Below are 18,773 nucleotides of genomic sequence, written 5' to 3'. Positions count from 1 at the left end.
TAGTGCAATTTTCTCATTATGTTTGCCTGCCTTCCTGAGATTTTCTTAATGGCACTTTCTTTAGATTTGTGATGTGAATATGAGTTATTTCTATTAAGAAAACCCCAAAGGACTGCAAGCTAACAGGCTGTTTTTAATTACTAGATACTTCTTCTGGTTCAGAAGACGAAGGCTCTGTACAGGGCGACTCCCAGGGAACTCCCACCTCAAGCCAGGGGAGTATAAACATGGAACATTGGATCAGTCAAGCGATCCACGGCTCTACCACATCAACCACTTCCTCCTCCTCGACACAAAGTGGAGGCAGTGGTGCTGCACACAGACTAGCTGATGTTATGGCTCAAACTCATATAGGTCAGTATAGAGATGTGTTGAGTGTGTCCAGTTTAACATGAATTTTGACTCTCAGGTTCAGCTGATGCTGCTACATGAAGTCTTACAGAAGCCTTTCCTTTCTTCTTTGTTTTTTAATATTTACATGTATTATATGGAGAGATAGTCCTACGTTCCTATTTCAGGAGGGGAAAAACATAGCAGTTTGGATTTGGGGGTAAACTTATGTTGTGGCAAACAGGGTCTAGCTATTTGGTTACCAAATACCTTAAAATGTACAGTTCTGTGACTTCCATTACTTAGCGCTATAAAGGATCCTCTGTAGGATTCATCAGTAAGGAAAATCAGTGCATGCATCATTAGGGATTGCTTGCATATGAGTTTCCCCCACTGCTGCACCACTTTAATTACATAGCTTGAGTGATTTTTGATAATTCTGTTAACAGTAGTCCTCTTAAACATATTTTTTTCTGCCCTTAATTGAATTTAGAATACTTGAACTGGGATATCTAGCGATTATACTCCATGGGAGAGACCATTATATAGCTTCAGAAAAGGGAGCTGTTGTTATTAATAGCTTGTTTATTTCCTTTGGAAAGATCCTAGGAAGTCAAAGCTTTCTTTGCATTAGGGCTAAGCTTCACAGACATAATTCCTGAATACTGTGCCATTGACCCTAGTCTTTATTGACATGAGGCAGCTATTTGATTGGATATGTGGAAAGCAAGGCTTGATTTCCTTTCACTCTTCAGCTGCTTATCATACAAGGCACTTGCTTTGGGTGTGTTCTTGCTGGGGTGTGTATTTTGGGCTCTCACTGAAAATCTGTTGAAGTCTGTGTTGGAACAGATAAAGCAATCTTACTACTGTCTTACTACAGTTTATGTGGCTGTTCTCAACCTTTTCAAGTGTATGTAATGAGATACATGAAAGCTTCTTCAGTATTCCTGGTTTTATGTGCTGGAACAAGAGTACATATCCCTTGGTTTTTGCTATCAGTATAGCTTGATGTAACACCTGTATTTTCAGTAATCCTCTCATCGCGATCTGGAACTGCTGAATTGCAGTCAGGGGAAGAACTCGTATTGTATTCATAAATTCATGCTAAATGAATGCTTAGAAACTTGTTTTAGAAACACATACACTTGGAAACACATTAATCATTGCATTTGATTATTTTCTGTGACTTCATCTTGAAATGCTACAGGAAATTATAGCATAGAGAATTAAATTTATCCAAACTCTGAAAGGTTGCATTACTCACACACCAAGTCTTAATGTGTCTTTAAAAATAGCTTCTTTATAATTTGACATTTTGGTAATTTTAAATCTGGCACAGTAAATCTTCTTTTATAATCACTAAGTTTGTGGTAAATAATACAGCATTTATAGAGCTAAATTAAGATGGCACTATTCTGCAGAAGAGGGAAACTACTATTTTTTATACTTGTTTTATTGTGCCTTGTTGTTGACTAGAAAGATCTTGCCTTTGAAGGAAGCAGCTGAGCTTACCTCAGTGTATGCATATTTTCATTTGTTCTGACAATGGGATACCTTAAATTGCAACTCTTCTTGGACAGTAGTTGAGGTGTAGTAATGTAAAGGTTGTTTGGGCACAAAATATGAGTGATGAGACTGGGGTCTTATGGTTGCCATCAGTCATTGTTGCTAAAGTCACTGGAAATGTAAGAGAAGCTGCACAGTTGATAACTCTAAGATGTATTTCTTCATGAGTGAGCTGCATCCTTTAAGAATTTGAAATTAAATTGCTATTTTGTTTCTTTCCCATCCAAGAAGGTAAATTTTGCATTTAAATGTATTCTAAGAGGTAATAGATTTGGAGTATTCCTACAGAAAGCCTGGCTCTTTGCAGGGCAGTGGGCCAGTGATGGTGAATGAATACATGTCTTTGGCAGGAGAGTAGATGAGAGAGAAGAGTAATCCTGTTCCTTAAAGTTCCTCAGCTACCAGAGACAGTTTGTTCTTGGTCACAAAGAACATATGTTACCATGGCTTGATGTTTGGTCCAGGGAATTGTTCTCCAGAGACAGGCCAGCCTGCAAGAGAGAAGGTGCCAATTTTACTCTGAAGGTGCCAATTTTAAAAATACAAATTCAAAGTGCAACAGGGAAGACCTTAATGATAACCCAAAAAAGCCCTCCATTCTGATATCCACTAGGATTTTACCTCCAGAGTGCATCACAGAATGAAAGGGAGATTTTTTCCAGTTTAAGTATAAGAATGCAGGCCTGAAAAGGGATTTGATAAAAAGGTTTGGCTACAATATAATCAGAGTTATCTTTGTGACTCATTTCGATAATTTGCATAAGATATGATATGCTTTTAATGTTATACTGTTCATTTAATTTGATTGCCGCTGCTTTATTGTGGCCAAAGTTTTAGTTTGGGATAGATATAATTTTAATATTTATTCTCAGCTTTAAGATGCTCAGCTGTCTGCATTAAGCTACAGGGAAAGTCTTCAGTTTGGCATAGGTGTCACAGTTGGGTTCAGTAATTCTTGAATTTAGAGGTCAAACCAGTGAAATCTGTAAAAAAAATCTAATGTTCTGACCCTTCTTTGGGTCAGTACTGTGCATATTTCTAAGATCTTTAACCTTTCTTTTTTTGGTATTACATGGTTTGGATTTCTGTGTATATAAAAATCAGGGACAGAAAGCACAGCCCAGAGCTCACAAGGTTCATGCAATGAAAATTACACAGTGCTTGCCTATGACTGTAAATCTTTATAGTTAATCATGTCATTTCAAAGTGTTGATCCTATAGGTGCATTTAATGTTTCTTTTATATGCTTCAAATATGTTTCTGTTTGAAAATCAAAGGCTTCTATCCACATTAAAGGCTACATAGATTGCTAATCAAATAAATATAAAAACATGTGCCATAAGCATGGCTGATAGTTTTCAAACAACTGAAAATTCTTGTGTTCTGTGGGGAATGTTAACTTATACAGGAGACTAGTTTAAAATACAATCTGTCACCTGGACATCAGTACAAGAAAAACCCAGCTACAAGAGCTGCATCTCTGACCCTGGATTTCCCTTCCCTGACAACCAGAAGAGCCAGCTCATTTGGGAGTAAAAGCTGCATTTTCTTCAAGCACAGTGTTGCAGGAATGCTTTTTGAGTTCCCTGAGACTTTTCAAATACCTGCTGCTTATGTGAGATTCCAAACCTCCACTGAAAGTATTCCTCCACTTCTTTGCCTCTCCTCAGACGTGGGGCTTTGTCAGTGCATTGGCTCTATCCCTACATGAACATGCTCTGCTTTGTTGGGCCTTTCTGATCTTCATGAAATGGGGTAAATGATGTCACTCCAGTGGAAGAAATGAAGAGAGCCTTAACTGGAAACAGCTGTTCTGTCTGTGATCCTCTAATGCAAGGATATTGGAAGAGATGGGAATAGGAGGTGAATATGTATCTTTGATGGAGGAAGTACTTTGAAGTCATGCAGCTGTCACAGTTTCTACTTTTTAGTGAACAGATGTGTCAGGATCATGATTCTTAATGAAAGCTCAGACAGTTCTTTGAGTTACCTGACATAAGACCAAGCAACTCTCTACAGATCGTGTCCATAGCCAAAGCTTGGATTGAATGTTCTATATTAAAAAAGGGTACATTTCACATAACATAACAATTATCTTTTTCTTTAGAAGTCATTCAGACCAAAATTTTGTCTGTATGATTTTCATTTCTCCAAGCCTGACTCTGAGACATGAACTGACCAAATATTTGTAAATCTAATGGATGAAACTTAGAGGTAGATACTGCCATGATAAGACATCTGTAAAGCAGATACTATAAAGGAACACGTCAAGACAAACCTTAATATTCCTCTTCTTCGGGATAAAAGTAAATAGCAGCTGGGCACTAGAACTCTTTGACTGACCTGTGGTGGCAGCCTTGGGTAGAGAGCTTCTTTTAGGCAACTTCATGTGCAAGTGCTGTCTGTTCAAAAGGAAACCCTTTTACAAAAGAGCAGGACTCTTGTTATGTTCTTTCCCCCTCCTCAGCACCATGTGTAACAAAGAAGAATTTGGTTTAAGCGCAGAGTTCTGAGGGGAGAACATCCCCGCTCATGTATCTTCTGCCCCATGCATTAAAAAAAATTTAATCTTTAACTCCAATTCACTTTGCCCTGTAAAGTCTGAAAGATGGAAATACTTCACTGGAAAGATGTAAGCAAATACAGCTCACTTTAAAAATACCTTCTCATGTTATTGATAGCTGACTAAGTACAATTATTTTCTTAGTCATGATCTCCCATATGCATAGCAAAACTGCATTATAAGTAAAGAGAAAGATAAACATCAGCATTTTTTAATTCACTTAGTTATTGAGTAATACAATCATGATCTATAAAAAGCTCTTGCCACTTAACAGGAAAGGGCAAAAAATTGTGCTGAGTCTAAAATAGTTGATAATGACAAGAAATTTAAAAGGAAGACATTATTCAAGCCATTACCAGCATAAGCTTCATTGTTCAATCTATTGTATTTCAACTGTCACTTATAGCACAATATAAGGTGTTTGTTCAGTAAAATTGTAACAATGGACATGATCAGAAGCAAAAGCTCCAACTGGACATTTGTAGAATGCACGACATTTTGAGTTGGTCAAAAAAAGCCATTTCATTTTCCTCAACCAGATAATATGATTGGGTGATAGGATTGAGCCCTTATGATGTTATGAATATAAACATTAAATAACAGCTGCAGACATTAATGTCATGTCTTAAATTTTCATGATGATTCTCTGTCAAATGCTACCTTTAAATGAGAACTATGCAAAATAAGTATCTATTATAGCATCCTATTCATGTATGTGTAGCAAAAAAAATTAGTTTTCTGTGTCGATGGTGCATAAATTTGGGATTGAATGCACAAGAATCACAGTGTTTCAAAGTTCAAAACTCATAAAAATGAAAATGCTTTATAATTATGTTTGAAATTAAATTTACTGGAGAGGTTGGTGTTCTAGTACTTATGACATCATAATACTTAAAGAAAAGGTTTAATAAAAAGCACATCTTGAAAACAGTACTGGAACATGATGACATTTTTCCAGAATTTTTTCGTTTTGAAAGGCTCTTACCCTGTTGTAAAATAGAATGCATTTCTCTTCACTTCTGTGGCAGCAGAATGACAACCTGCCTTCTTTTGTAACTCAGAGGCTGCTGGGGATCATTTAAGTCAATTGAAAGAAAAGTTGTTATTTGCTTGTGGCGTTTATCTCCATCTAATCTAATGCGGATAAAAACCTGCAAAAAATTTATGAGACAACCTATAAAAATAGTACAAATACGTAGGAAATAAAGACTCAAACTTGAAAACATGGGAAGACGAACTGTGGTAGCATGCTGAGTTATCAGGCCATGAAAGAGAAAGATTAGCTCTGTGGAATTGTTCAGCAGTGCTGGCATGAGTCAGACCAAATCGTGTTTGCCTTCTGGAAGGCAAGGCTTTGTTATGCGGAAGAATTGAAATATCTCTGTCTAAAAATAGTAGACAAGCAAGTGTCCATGAAGAATGCAAAGTTCATGTTTCTTTACATTTTATTTCTTGCCTCTAGTTTCCAAACCTGCTATGATTGACTTTTTTCCTTTCTTAACTAAAATTGACATATTCAAAATACAGAGGTTATAAAAGTGATATGCATTGGCACTTGCAAGTGATTGACAATGTGCTGTGTTCTTTTTACTTAGAAAAATCAACACAATAATGCAACAGAAGTGTATTTCTCTGGGTCTTTTCTGTTTGCAGATGTCCACAAGTTTTAAGTAAAATCAGATGTCAGTGGAGAACCTACAACCTAATTGTATCATTTTCTTAGCCTATCGCTTATGTGATTGCAGATATACAGCCCTGTTTTAATCAGTGCAAACTTTATTTATTAAAATCATGCTACACATTGTAGTTCAGTACCATCATTTTATGCATTAACTTTAATGCCTGTTCAGATGTTGGGGAAAAAACAAAATCAAATGCTCACCTTTCCTCTGCCCTTTGCTTTTCTGCCTTTTGACACTAGAGGTACATGGTTAAACCTTTTAACTTACTTTTCACAGAAAATCATTCTGCCCCTCCAGATGTTACCACTTACACCTCAGAACACTCAATACAAGTAGAAAGACCACAAGGATCCACAGCACGGGTGGCACCAAAGTATGGCAACGCTGAGCTTATGGAGACTGGTGATGGTATGTCACAAAGCAGAACTGGGGTTATTTTGAGTATCCTGGACTTTTTAGTGGTTACTGTATGCATCTGCTCTTGTTTTTTGGGTGTTCTTTGTGATTTTTTCTGGGCACTTTTCACTTGTAAACACAAAGCTGCAGGCCCTTTACAGTTCTAAAATAAGCTGATATCAATGAAGATAACATAGAGAAATATTTCTTAATCAGCAGAGCTGACTCCCAATAGAAGTTTGGCAAAAACCCCAGAGAATCTCTTTAGATTTGCTATTATCATGCTGTCTGGTTACAGCTAGTCTGTTTTTTTAAATGGCAGAGAATGTGACATGCTAGGATGGATCTTGAAAATTAGCATGTTTGATGTTTCATTCTCTTGAATTTTTTTTTTTTTTTTTTTTTTGAAAAACAGTTATTTGTAAACCCTTCCTTATTTACCGCTCCTCTTTTCTAAAACTTACCAAACAATATTTCAGCACAGCATGGAGTTGTTGACCAAGTGTACTGCATCTAAACTTAGTAGCTTCAGCTCTAAACACCACTTGGTAAAAGTTTTGGAGCCAACCTTATGGAAGGGTAAGAAGTTGAAATTCCTGCAATGCAGTGACAGAAAGCTATTAGTTCAGGAACAGATGACATTGGAGAGGCTTTGCACTCGACTAGAGAAAGGGAAGGGGGAGGTGATTGATGGGACTATATTATAAAAATGCCCCTTGCCCCAGGCTGCTGCTCGGAGCAGTGTTTTCTGAAGTGCTGTATGGGCAAGCATGCTCCCCTTGGAGATTGCTGGCTGGTGGGATTGACTGCAGGGATGTTCAGAGAATACAGGGTCATGCTGAAATAATACAAAGACATGAACCATGTTTAAGATGGGTACTGGATGGATGTCCCCTGCAGTGTAAAAATAACCCAGAATAAATGACAGGGCAGAGCCTATGACCCACACTCCTCACCAGGCTGCAGTCTAGTCAGACAACGTTGGTATGGCCCATGATCATGGGGAGGGCGAGTGCCAGTTTTCTCACTGACCATTGCTGAGGGAATTCCCTCAGGGTACTGACATTTGGTGTAGGGACATTTTTTCCACTGTGCTTCTCTCCCTCAGTCTGTGTGCTGTTTCCCCTCTAATTCTGCAACCTCGCTCTGACATTGTTGTACTGGTTTTATTCACATTAGGCATCACTGTTCCTTTTTGCGTGTATGTTTTAATGTTAAGTACTTGAGTCACGGTATGGCATGAAACTGTAGTTGTGGTGGCCTTGCAGTCCTGGACTTTTTCTTAGCCCACCTGACGTCTGGTGGGTGCAGCGTAGCTGTCGACTGATGTCTCCATTGATCCCTGTCCTGCAGGAGTACCAGTGAGCAGCAGAGTGTCAGCAAAGATTCAGCAGCTGGTCAATACACTAAAACGGCCCAAACGACCACCATTACGAGAGTTCTTTGTAGATGACTTTGAGGAATTGTTAGAAGGTAAAATGACTGTTTTTCAAAAGGTTTGGGGATCGCTTATTAAAACTCTGTAAAATGTTTGTCTCCTACGTTGACTTTCTAGTAAGCCAAGTAAGCCCTCCCTGTACTGGCAAGTACCAAAAAAACCATTGGTATTCAGTGGAAACTGCTTGTAGTACGCTTAGACATAGTGCTGTGGAGTCAAAAGTCTCTCTTGTTTGCTCAGCTCCTGGTTCTGCTTGCAAAGAAATGATAGAAGAGAATACAGGGCAGCTTTGTTTTGAGAACATTCTTCTGTGGCTTGCAGCCATTGCTTTTGAACACCAATATGAGAAAATCTATTAGTGAGGGAGCATGTTAAATGTTTTACACATCCTTTGTGTAACAGTGAAGTATGAAAAATGAACTAAATGTAAAATAGAAAAAAAGATGCAGTCAATAAATGGAACTTTTTTTAAAAAAGACCGGTGCTTTGAGGATTAAGATTTGCCAGAATGTGGAAATTTAAATAGTCTTCACAGGAATTTATAAGAAAACATGTAACAGAACATGAGTTAAATCAATCTGTTACTTGTTAAAGTACATTTTTGTCAGTAGTCCTGCAGTTCATCTCATTACTGCATTTTTCCCAGGAAAAAGTATTCTCCATCTCTCTTTAGGAATAAAGAAATGTTGATTATTTTGAAGATAAATATATGCATGCTGCCTCAGCAGTTTCTTTCCCTGCTTGTAGAACTCCTGTAAGAACAAGGACTTTTCATTCCTGAGGTGCTTCAGTTGCTTGATCTGTGTTAAAGTTAAAAGTAAATTATTCTGTTATATTTCTCTGTTACTTCTCAATACCTTCTTACATGTTACTGTTTTCAGAATATTTTGCAAAGGTAACTTATTCTCTTGATTACACAGGTGTACACAGGGTATAGAATTCACATGGTAACTGTATATCTTTTCATAATCATAAGTTCAACAGCCAGATCCAAACCAGCCAAAGCCAGAAGGAGCTCAGATGTTGGCTATGCGTGGGGAACAATTAGGTGTGGTTACAAACTGGCCGCCTTCCCTGGAAGCAGCCTTGCAGCGATGGGGGACCATCTCACCAAAAGCTCCTTGCCTAACCACTATGGATACCAATGGAAAACCACTGTATATTCTCACTTATGGTGAGCACTCTTCCAACTATTTGTGCTTTTATATATTCTGTGCAGTGTCTGTGTATAGTAAATGCATAAACATATAGTGAAAAAAGCCTTGTAATGATGCATCTGTTCTGTTTGTGAAGAACTCTGAAGCTGTTGATGTCTGAGTATGGGTTGCTGAGATGTTGTAGTATGATTTATTTCAGACAGAGGAAAAGAGCTGAGTAGATACACCCATGGAATAACAGATTATAAATTAAAACCACTTTTCAAATAGAAATGCGTCCTAGGGCAGATTTTCCTGAAGATTAATGTCTAAATCCATTGCTCTTGGATCTCGCCCAGGCTTTGTTCTGCAAAAGCCTAACCTGGTGTACAAAATTCATCAGCTTCCTGAAGAAGTTAAATAGGATTTTTTCCCTTGTTTTCTGACATTGTAGTAAGTGTGATTTGAATTATTTCTCCTGATGGGTAGTTGTACAACTAGCAAGTATACCCCCTAGAAAGAGATTTACCAGGATATATTTCAGTGTGACCTTTGGTATGTTGATGTAGTCCAATGTGTACTGCCTGACAGTGTATTGCAACCAAGAAAGGCCAAATAAAAATAAACATAAGGGTACCTCTGAAAAGTAACTCCCATATTGCTTCTAATTTTGAGATGTTCTGGGAACATTTGGGAGCTGTTCAAAGGAATTATTATGAATAACTGTCAGACTTTGAAAGTGAGTTGGAACATTTCCGTATGCTACTGATATGGATATAAAAAATTGTTTTTTCTTTTTTTATTTCTACCTTCTCAGGGACTTGGAGTTCTGTGCAGAGAATGTTGTTACATGCTGTGATACAGAGGTCTGTCTGTTTTGTTCAGTGCTGAGCATTCATTTCCGTTCAGGAGTCAGACTCAGTGATGGTCCCTGGCCAAAAAGTTGTCTGCTGCAAGTTTGGCACTGCAAATATAGTTAAAGGCTTTTAAAGCATAAGAGCACCTTTGCAACTGAGGGTCATGCATGAAACACTTTCCCTTCAGGTACCTTAGAGTTAAGAAGTGACTTAATTTCAGGGGCAAACATACGATTCACCATTGATAAATGTTTTTCTTCCTTAAGGACATTTACTTGGAACTAGGGAAGAATTTTAAAGTTTGCAATTACATGTTTGCAAAAGTCATGTCATCTACTGAATGCCCTAAATAAATTGGACAGGAAAGGAAATTAAGCTGTTACTGAGAATCAGACCATTTTTCTGAATTTGAGATTCTGTCCAGAGAGTCTGAGCATATGTCCTGCTTTGCCTGAGGCTCTAGGGTGAGCAGATCAACCCAAGGAACATATTTGCATGGCTCATGGAGCCACCTAGCCTGCTTCTCTGTTCTAAAATAACTCTCTCCCCCTTCTACATTGTCTGAATCTTGAGAAAAGTAGGACTAAAATTCATGTTTTTGCACCTTTCATTTGGCAGCACTTTGGGATGTGGTTTTCCTGTTGCCTTTCAGTAGTTTCTTGAGGTCAGAAAAAAAATCAGTTATTTTTTTTTCTTCTTTTTCTTTTTATAGATAAAAGAAATTACAAACCAAAACATTTCCTAGATTTACTGAATTCTTCTCTGCTAGGTGCATTTCGTGCTGACACTCTCTTTCATGGGAAATGTTCATTCACTATGCCGTAGTAGTTTTCTTAAATGAAAACTGCTTTGGAAATGTCATTAACAATACAGCCACCTGCCGTTTCACTGGTGACTTTATGAATGATTTTGCTGGAGCTAGTCCACCTTCTGTGCCTGCAATATTTTCTAGCAATGGCAGGCATGACATTTTTTGAACTCGAACATTAATAGACATTAAGCCTCGAAATCATTAAAGACACTCCTACTCATGAGTTTTTATCCTTGTGCATAGTTCCACTGGCCATGGTAGTAATAAAATTTTGAAAGATGAGCTTAGCTGCAATCCTACCACATAAATGGTATTTATGTGACACTGAATTTCCTCATGTGCATGCTATGATCAGGTGGCTAAAATTTTAATTATCAACCCTGACAATTTTCAGTAGCCTCTAGTTTGTACTTCACAGTTATTTTCAAGTTTTTTGTTAATTTAAAGCAATACCATTACCAGGAATTTTCATATATTTCACAAATGTTCATGAGTTTTAAGAATAATTTTAATTTTCCAGAGGTTTGGTTTTTGAGACGTTGTCATCACTTGCACCTCCTTTTGAATATTTAACCTTTATTTACTGTTTTTGCTTCAGTCTCTTCTCACACCCCCTTGTCTTCCTGGAAATCCTCTTCCTTTATCCTCCAACTTTCCAGTTAAGGGGAGGCTTCTCTTTGATGTCTTTTGATATTGTTCTCAGTATCTTCTCCAGTTTTCTGTTCCTGCATGGATGAATTGCAGGTTTGCCTTGCCACTTTCTTCCATCTTTCCAAGATGGTTTCCAGGAGTGTCTCTGTAGCTATCAGCTACATCAAGACCCATCTTGAGTAGGAGTTCTAATTCCCTCAACACCATGCATATTTACCCCCTCTTTCATGGGTTGTTGTAGACAATATTGCCTTCCCATCCATCTCTTGGGCTGTAACTAGAGTACCATACACAACCCAGACATTTGCTTCTTTGTTTATTTTACAGCCATTCTGTGTCCAAACCTTGCAGGTTATTTTAGGAGGAAATCTTTTCAAATTGAGACCTTTTGCTGCATCTGCGTGGTGATATCTCATCCCATCTGTGACCTTGGTCTCGATTCTTACATCAGGCTCTCTTCTGGCCCTGAAAAACATAGTGCTGACCTCTTGAATCTATCCAGGATGCTTTCTTATTTGCCATTGGTGGCCTTGCATGCTGGAAAGGAGCTCTGAGAATCCACAAAATTCTGCTTCTCCAAAGTCTTTCTCACAACTCCTTTGCTGTCCCTTCCAGAGACACCTTTGAGGGCTCAGACCAGAGGTCAAGCTATGATCTGCTGTGGCAGACAGGGGTGGATGAGTGTTGCATGGACCACCTTGTGTGGTTTACTGGAATTAATTTCTCCCCCTAATGGTGCTGATGTGGATATGTGTTAGTGTGGCTTTGGGTGGTGAGAGCTCTAGATTATGAAGGGCTTCTCGGCCAGAAGGGGAACTAGTTTAAAGAAGTTGCACTTCCAGCTGTTGCTTAAAATCACTGCTGCTCTCCCATTTCTCTGCAGGAGTTCATCAAATTTGCAATGCTTTGTATCTCCTGTGTCTTTTTCAGCATGTTTTTTGAGCTTCTTGTCTTCGTAGCATGTCAGGACTGGTTTTGTCCACATGTCTCAGATTACTTTAGATAGAATAAATGTATAAATGCACTTGCAGACTTGATCCTTTTTTTCAAGCAAGTGTTGGAAGTGATTTGCCTCAGTTCTTGTTCTTGTCAGTGCCCCAGTTGTAATCTTTATTTAATGTACTCAAAATTCTTAAATTCTTTCTAGTGAATGAAACACTATGAATATTACTTATTTCTCAAATATTTTGTTCCTCTGGGAACTTGTTTAAGTGGAGAACATCTTAGTTAAGTTATTCTCAATCCCTTTATAAATCAAATCACTGAATAGGCATAAATTGAAATGTCTGAGATATGGGAAGGAAATATGTCTTTATCAGGTTTTATGGGAGTCTGAACTCTGACTAGAAATGTAATGTGTGCTTTGAGGAAAAGGAAAACAATTTCTGGCTCAGACAAAGTTAATCAGGGTAGTGAGGCATCTGGTTTTAGTATTAATAATGAAGCACTTAGTGGTTTCTTAGAGAAGAAACTTGAATAAAGGACAATTAAATCCTATATAGTTCTTATGGTATCAGAGCTACTTTTCTTACTTAAAATGATTATTCTAAGGAGAACCAGAAAAGCTGGGGAAAAAGTAAAGGGTTGAAAGTAATTTATCAGTAACAAGTTTTGAGCTTTCTTATTGTAACCATTATTAAAAACAACAAAATGAGTACCAGTAAACTTTGTCTGATTCAAAGAATCTCATTTCCTTTATCTAACACTTTCTGTAATCAGATTTTTTAAAACATACTTTCAGTATCTCCGATGTAGTGTTTCCGACATCGGAGGCCCACTAGAGACAGCAAGGCTCTCAAAAAAGAGCAGAGGTGACTCTCTGGGCAGAAGACTGTTTTTTCCATTTGGATTCCGTGGAGAAGGAAATGCTTGGAAAATGGCAATTTTTTTCAAATGAATTGCTGATTTTAAAAATAGCTCTAAAGCAACTGTAAACACTTTGGGGCCAAAGTAATTCTGACTCATCAGGGGTGATGTTGCTCCTACTGGAGGTATCCTGGCATGCCTGAAAGGTAACAACAGGCCAGAAATAGCCAACCCAAGCCGTTCTGCACCTAGTGTGCAACCTGCACCCCTGTACTAGTTTGAAAACAAACTAGTGGGAGATCGCAAGTCAGAACTATAATTTAATAGGAAAATTAAAATAAATGCAATAGTACAAGAACAGTGACAGAGTCAGGATACAACCTGACACCCTGTTAGTCAGGGTGGTGGTAGCAGTCCAGATGAAGTGGTTCTGTTGGAGCAGTGATCCTGTACAAGGATCTGGTCTTCACCTGAAGGTCCAGTAGTAGCACTTATTCTTTGGGAATCCAGTAGGTAAGCCTGCTCGTGCTGTTCCAAACCCCAGATTATCTCCAGGTGGGAATACTTGGCTCCTCTCCCCTGGCTGATGTAATTCTATGAGTCCTCTCCCCTTGGCTCCTCTCCCCTGGCTGATGTAATTCTATGAGCCGTACAGTGGGTCCTTGATGGCCCATCAAAGAGAGATAGTCCCGGAGGGAGTTATCAGGGATGAGTCATGGTAGGAGATAACGAACACTACCCCACCTGCTCTAACAGCTTGTGAAGATGATAATAGAATACCTATTTTTGGTTACATCTTACACTGTAACCTAGGACACCCTCCCATACCTTTCTGTGAGAATCTCCTAGGCCAGGAATTTCACAATTATCAGCAGGAGAGAGACAGATTCGAGATGCTTCTGACCAAGCAGCTGCATAACCAGACTGCCCTTACCTCGGAAATAATGCAAGACTCACAGAGGTATGGATAGTCGTCCATATGGGTTTAAATCCCCAGACAGGTATCAATCTTATGGTTGTTTGGTATTTTAAACCTTTGTTTCTTTAATAAATAGACTGAAAATTACTGATTATATGGTTCAGACTGCAGTATCAAGACTGTAATTGCAAGGTTACCTCTATTCTGAGTATGTCTGGTGTCCTTCATTCTCTGCAACAGAACATTTCTGTTCTTTTTCTTTGGATTTTTTATCCCAAAGAGCAACAACTCCGTTTGCTGTTCAGGCTGGATCTAAAGAACTCACGAAGAAAGGATTACCAGAGTAGTAAAGCTGCGACTATTATTTTGCAAAGCAGAAAAAAAGCCCCTTTACCTGCATAGCATTAGGAAGTTTGCCATTTACACTAGATTTAATAAATGCTCTTGTTTCTGTTTAATACAAAGAATGTCATACTGTGGTATTGAGAAAATGAATATTTGACAAAATTATTTGCAGTTAAACTTTGGCAGTCTCGCAGTTGCTGTGCACGGAGATTGGTAAGCAACCACTGGTTTGGCTTTGTTGAATTAGTGCTGTGTGGTTCTGAAAAGCGTCCTGAAGATGATCAGGAAATTTCGTTGTGGTTTGTTTTCTCTCTGTATTTTCTCCCTGATACAGCTTTTCTATTAAAACCTTCTTTACATTCAACACAAACATTTAGTACTTTTACAGATTTGGAAAGGAAGAGGAAGGGGACTTACTTCAGTGTCATGTGGAAAACATCTAATTTTTCTTAACAGATCCCTTTTGGTGTGGTTTTTAACACCTTGTGGTTTTCTTTACCTTCATAATGTGTTGCTTAACCAGATGGGACTGGGTATTAACTACTTTTGCTTGCTAAATTTTATTGCCATCTGAGTAGACTTAAAAAAAAGAAGATGACTGAATACAAAATATATAATTGTTGATGTGGAGTTGCTACTGCTTAACTAAATCAAAACTCCAGTGGCAAGAGAAAAGGGACTAGCTCCACGTGGGTGCTAACAGTGTTTGTCACAGCTGCCAGAAGGCGAGATGCCATTTTCCATTCTGTCCTGCCGAGCATTCCTGCACATGTGATGTCTGCCAGATATGGCTCAGATTCAGAGGCAGAGTGCTACTTGCTGTTACTCACTGGACGGTGGGAGCTCTCCGCTCAGTTTGCAAGTGTGTGAAGAACCTGAAAGGCCTCCCTGCATGAGCATGCTGCTAGGGCATGAGAGTCTGGCAGCAGCACTCTGGCAAAGTGACAGAAGTGGCTAAGGGAGCTGTGATCATCTTTAGAAGAAGATATATTTCAGTAAATAAGCAATTATAAGTTAGGCAGTGATAGATGGAGAGAAAAGCTCAGTTTCTTACCATCTTGTGGAGTTATACAAGATTTTGGAAAGCAGCACCGCAATTAGCTCAATGGGAGGTAGAAACAAGGTTAATAAATTGTAGTAGTGACATAGTATGCATCAACTGCCTGTTGTTGGGGTTTTGTTTTCCAAAATCAGCTAGGGGAACTCTACCAGTCTGCTTTGTATGGGAAATAGTTCTGTGACCTGAAAACTGAGGAGTGATTCGTGTTCTTAAACATGTAGTGCCTTATGTTACCCATGAGATGTGTGTGTGACTGGCAGTCCCAGCACTGGGTCTGCAGAGCCAGGGCCTCTTCCAGAGGGAACCCTTGTCCCTTAAACACCACTGAACACTTCTGTAGATGGCATAACAGTCCTTCATTTTTAGATGCAAGAAAGTAGCTGTTAATGTTTGTCTAGTGAGATTGGGGCCTGACAGGCACAAATCCTGTCCTGGTGTGGTGAGTAGGAATGTTGTTTGCAAGGACCCTGCTGCAGTGGGGATGGGGGCAAGAATGTCAGGAGCAGGAGGGCTCACAGGGTCTGGTGTTTAGAGCAGGGAAGCAGCAGTTCAGCTCCAGGCTCCTGCACCCATGCTCTGCCAGCTGTAGAAAGGGCCGAGGGCAGCTCCCTGCAGCAGCAGCATGGCTGGGAAAGAGGAGCTCTGGCACGGAGCTGGGATATGGGCTGCTCCACTCACTACCAAATGAAGCTGTTGCTTGAGTTTCCTGCATCTGCCCCCTGTCTTCAAGCCAGCTCAAAAGATTAATGGCAGTGTGTTTATCTGAGGAGGGCTAGTGCTTCACTGAACTCGGGATGAGGACAATGGGATGTATCCCCAGTGGCCGCAAACAGATTTCCTCTGGAGCCCATGTAACGAAGTGATTTAACCCACATGAGGATGGGCCCTAAACCCTGCCTCTGAGCCAAAGCCTTGGATGGAGCACAGCTGGCCTCCTCGCCAGGCCTCCCACTCCCACAGCACAGATGTGGCACTGCATGGAGGTCACGGCAAGGTCGCAGCATCGGGATTTGTGGGAGAGGTTTTAGCAATCAGCTTTTTTCCCAGCAGCATCTAATCTCTCAAGTTTGCAAAGGAAGAATTACTCTGATTTGCAGCCTAGACAGAACCAAGGAAGGAAACACTTCAAAGATTTCCTTCTTTATAACATCCTCCGTTCCTCAGGGCTGTTATCCTGCAGACGTTGAGTCCTTTGTGTTTCTCAGTGGTGTCGGGTCGGAGAGGGCAAACAGCCAAGGTGACAAAACAAACCCATGGTTCAGTCCACATCTGGTCAGAAGTTCGTGCCCCATCCAGCAGCCGCTGATCTGGCCCTGATCATCCATACATTCCTAGCTCCAGCTTCTGCGTTACTGCTCCTTTTGTGGCCCTTGTTTAATTTACTTTTTTGGAACACAGCTATATACCCTGCTAGAGAAATTACAGACTTCCTGTTGAACACAATTTAGTTCAAGATCTGCGTGGACTCTGCTCTGTTTGCTCATGTGGGTGCCTGGGGGTCCCTGCCTGCCCGTGACAGCCCACACTGGAACAGAGTTGGCAGCAGCTGAGGGCAGGCAGAGCCTGTAAGGGTTGGAGTGACATTATAGAGTTTATAAGGTCTTTGTGTTCCAGCCCCTTCCCAGCTGAATGCAAGCAAGCTGCTTCACTCCAGTTTTCCACAGTTTCACACTCAGAGGCACATGATACATGATGCCTCAGATACTTAACACAAGTTGGTATCACACCAGTAAATACAGAAGGAAAGGGCTGTGGTGACAGAAAATTCGAGTCTTTTCTAGCCACTAGAAAATATGGCCATTTTTTGTGCAGTTCAAAGTGTATTCAAACAGAAAGGTGAAGAATTAGGAAGGGAGCCTTACATTATCTGTGTCTTAGAAGATGAAATAAAATTTTGGCAACAAAAGAGCATCAAGACAAAACATGTTTAAACTTATTTAAAGCTTTACCAGAAAGTACTCCTTCAAGTTTTCTTAGTCTTTGAGAGAACTTAATTTCAGCATTTATCCAGGTCTCTTAGGTGGAGATGATTGTACTGCATACCTGGGTACCTCTGAAAGAATGCATCTAGATACTGTAATATTATAGCCCTTAGATTTTAAAGAAAATATTCGATGGCACATTTGATAGATGAAAAATTAGTGTGAATGTGTCACAAATGTAAATTTAAGATTTGTAACAGATTTAATCTTTATAGCTCAGACATAACTTTTCACAGCAGCTCCTTCAATGTTCATTTCAAGCTTAAAAGTGTTTTTTGTAAAGATGGTTCTCTTTTGCAATTCAGAACTTTTGCCAGGCTTTTGATTTCCATTCTCCAATATTCTGTATCATTATTAATTGCTCTTTTAAGTTTGTTGCCACTGAAGCTTAAAACTTTAGGAGAAAGAGTATTTGCTTTCTTAAGGCATCCTTTTTTTTTTATCCTCCTCACTTGTCAAGTTCAAGCGTTAACTGTAGCAGCACGGAGGCTTTTGAAGACTTTCTTTCCATCAAATGCAGGTAGTTCTGTCATAGTCCTGTGAGAGTTAATCCTGCAGACATACTCCTGTATCTATGCTGAGTTTCCAGTGAAACAGAATTGTGTTCCTTTCTGAGCAGCAAGACAGTTCAACATGCAAATACTGGCATAATTTTAATAAATTAAAAACTTCGCAAAGCATAGTTTGATGATACAATATTACTGTTTTCATAAGAAATATTGCATTTAGTACTTTCTCTGTAACAAGCAGCAGTGACTCTTCCAATTTTCCTTAAGTGAGAAAAAAAGAAAATCTGGCCTTCTCATCATACTTTATATTTACATTGGATTTGCACTTAAAAATTATTCAGTAGTATTGCATTTTCTAACCAGGATGTGGAGGAACTTATTATAGCAACTGCTTGGCTTAGTTATAAATAGCAATACTGCATGTTTGGGGGGCTGAACTGCTGAAATCCATAGGTAATCTGTTGTCAGAACCTATTATCGTTTCAGTTATTGGTGGGCATGAATTAAAGATTTATTACTATCAGACTGAATAGTGCTTAAAGACAGTACCTGGGGGCCAGCCAAGCACAAGGGCTGTTAAACTTGGTATTGTTCACATGGAAGTAACAAGGCCTCTAAACAAAGGGCATCTGGAAGAGCAAAGATGCCAATCACTTGAAGGATAAATGAAAGGCCTGTAATGTGAAAAAAGAGGTCGTGGTGAGAGAATTTTTCGTTAT

General features: G+C 39.2%; 1 protein-coding gene across 4 annotated transcripts in view; it reads left to right on the top strand.

Moving 5' to 3' along the window:
- DIP2C (disco interacting protein 2 homolog C) overlaps positions 1-18,773 on the top strand; it is a 311,051-nt gene that overhangs the window by 196,529 nt on the left and 95,749 nt on the right. For all 4 annotated transcript variants that reach the window (XM_039548197.1, XM_039548196.1, XM_039548195.1 and 1 more), the window contains 4 exons: positions 145-354; positions 6,421-6,552; positions 7,894-8,013; positions 8,955-9,152. In XM_039548197.1, the coding sequence (XP_039404131.1) occupies positions 145-354; positions 6,421-6,552; positions 7,894-8,013; positions 8,955-9,152 (660 nt within the window). The remainder of the gene's footprint in view (positions 1-144; positions 355-6,420; positions 6,553-7,893; positions 8,014-8,954; positions 9,153-18,773) is intronic.

This window comes from Corvus cornix, chromosome 2 (genome assembly GCF_000738735.6).
Source record: "Corvus cornix cornix isolate S_Up_H32 chromosome 2, ASM73873v5, whole genome shotgun sequence".
Taxonomy (NCBI): domain Eukaryota; kingdom Metazoa; phylum Chordata; class Aves; order Passeriformes; family Corvidae; genus Corvus; species Corvus cornix.
Note: the sequence above shows the minus strand (reverse complement) of the source record. Positions and strands in the feature narration are given on the sequence as shown.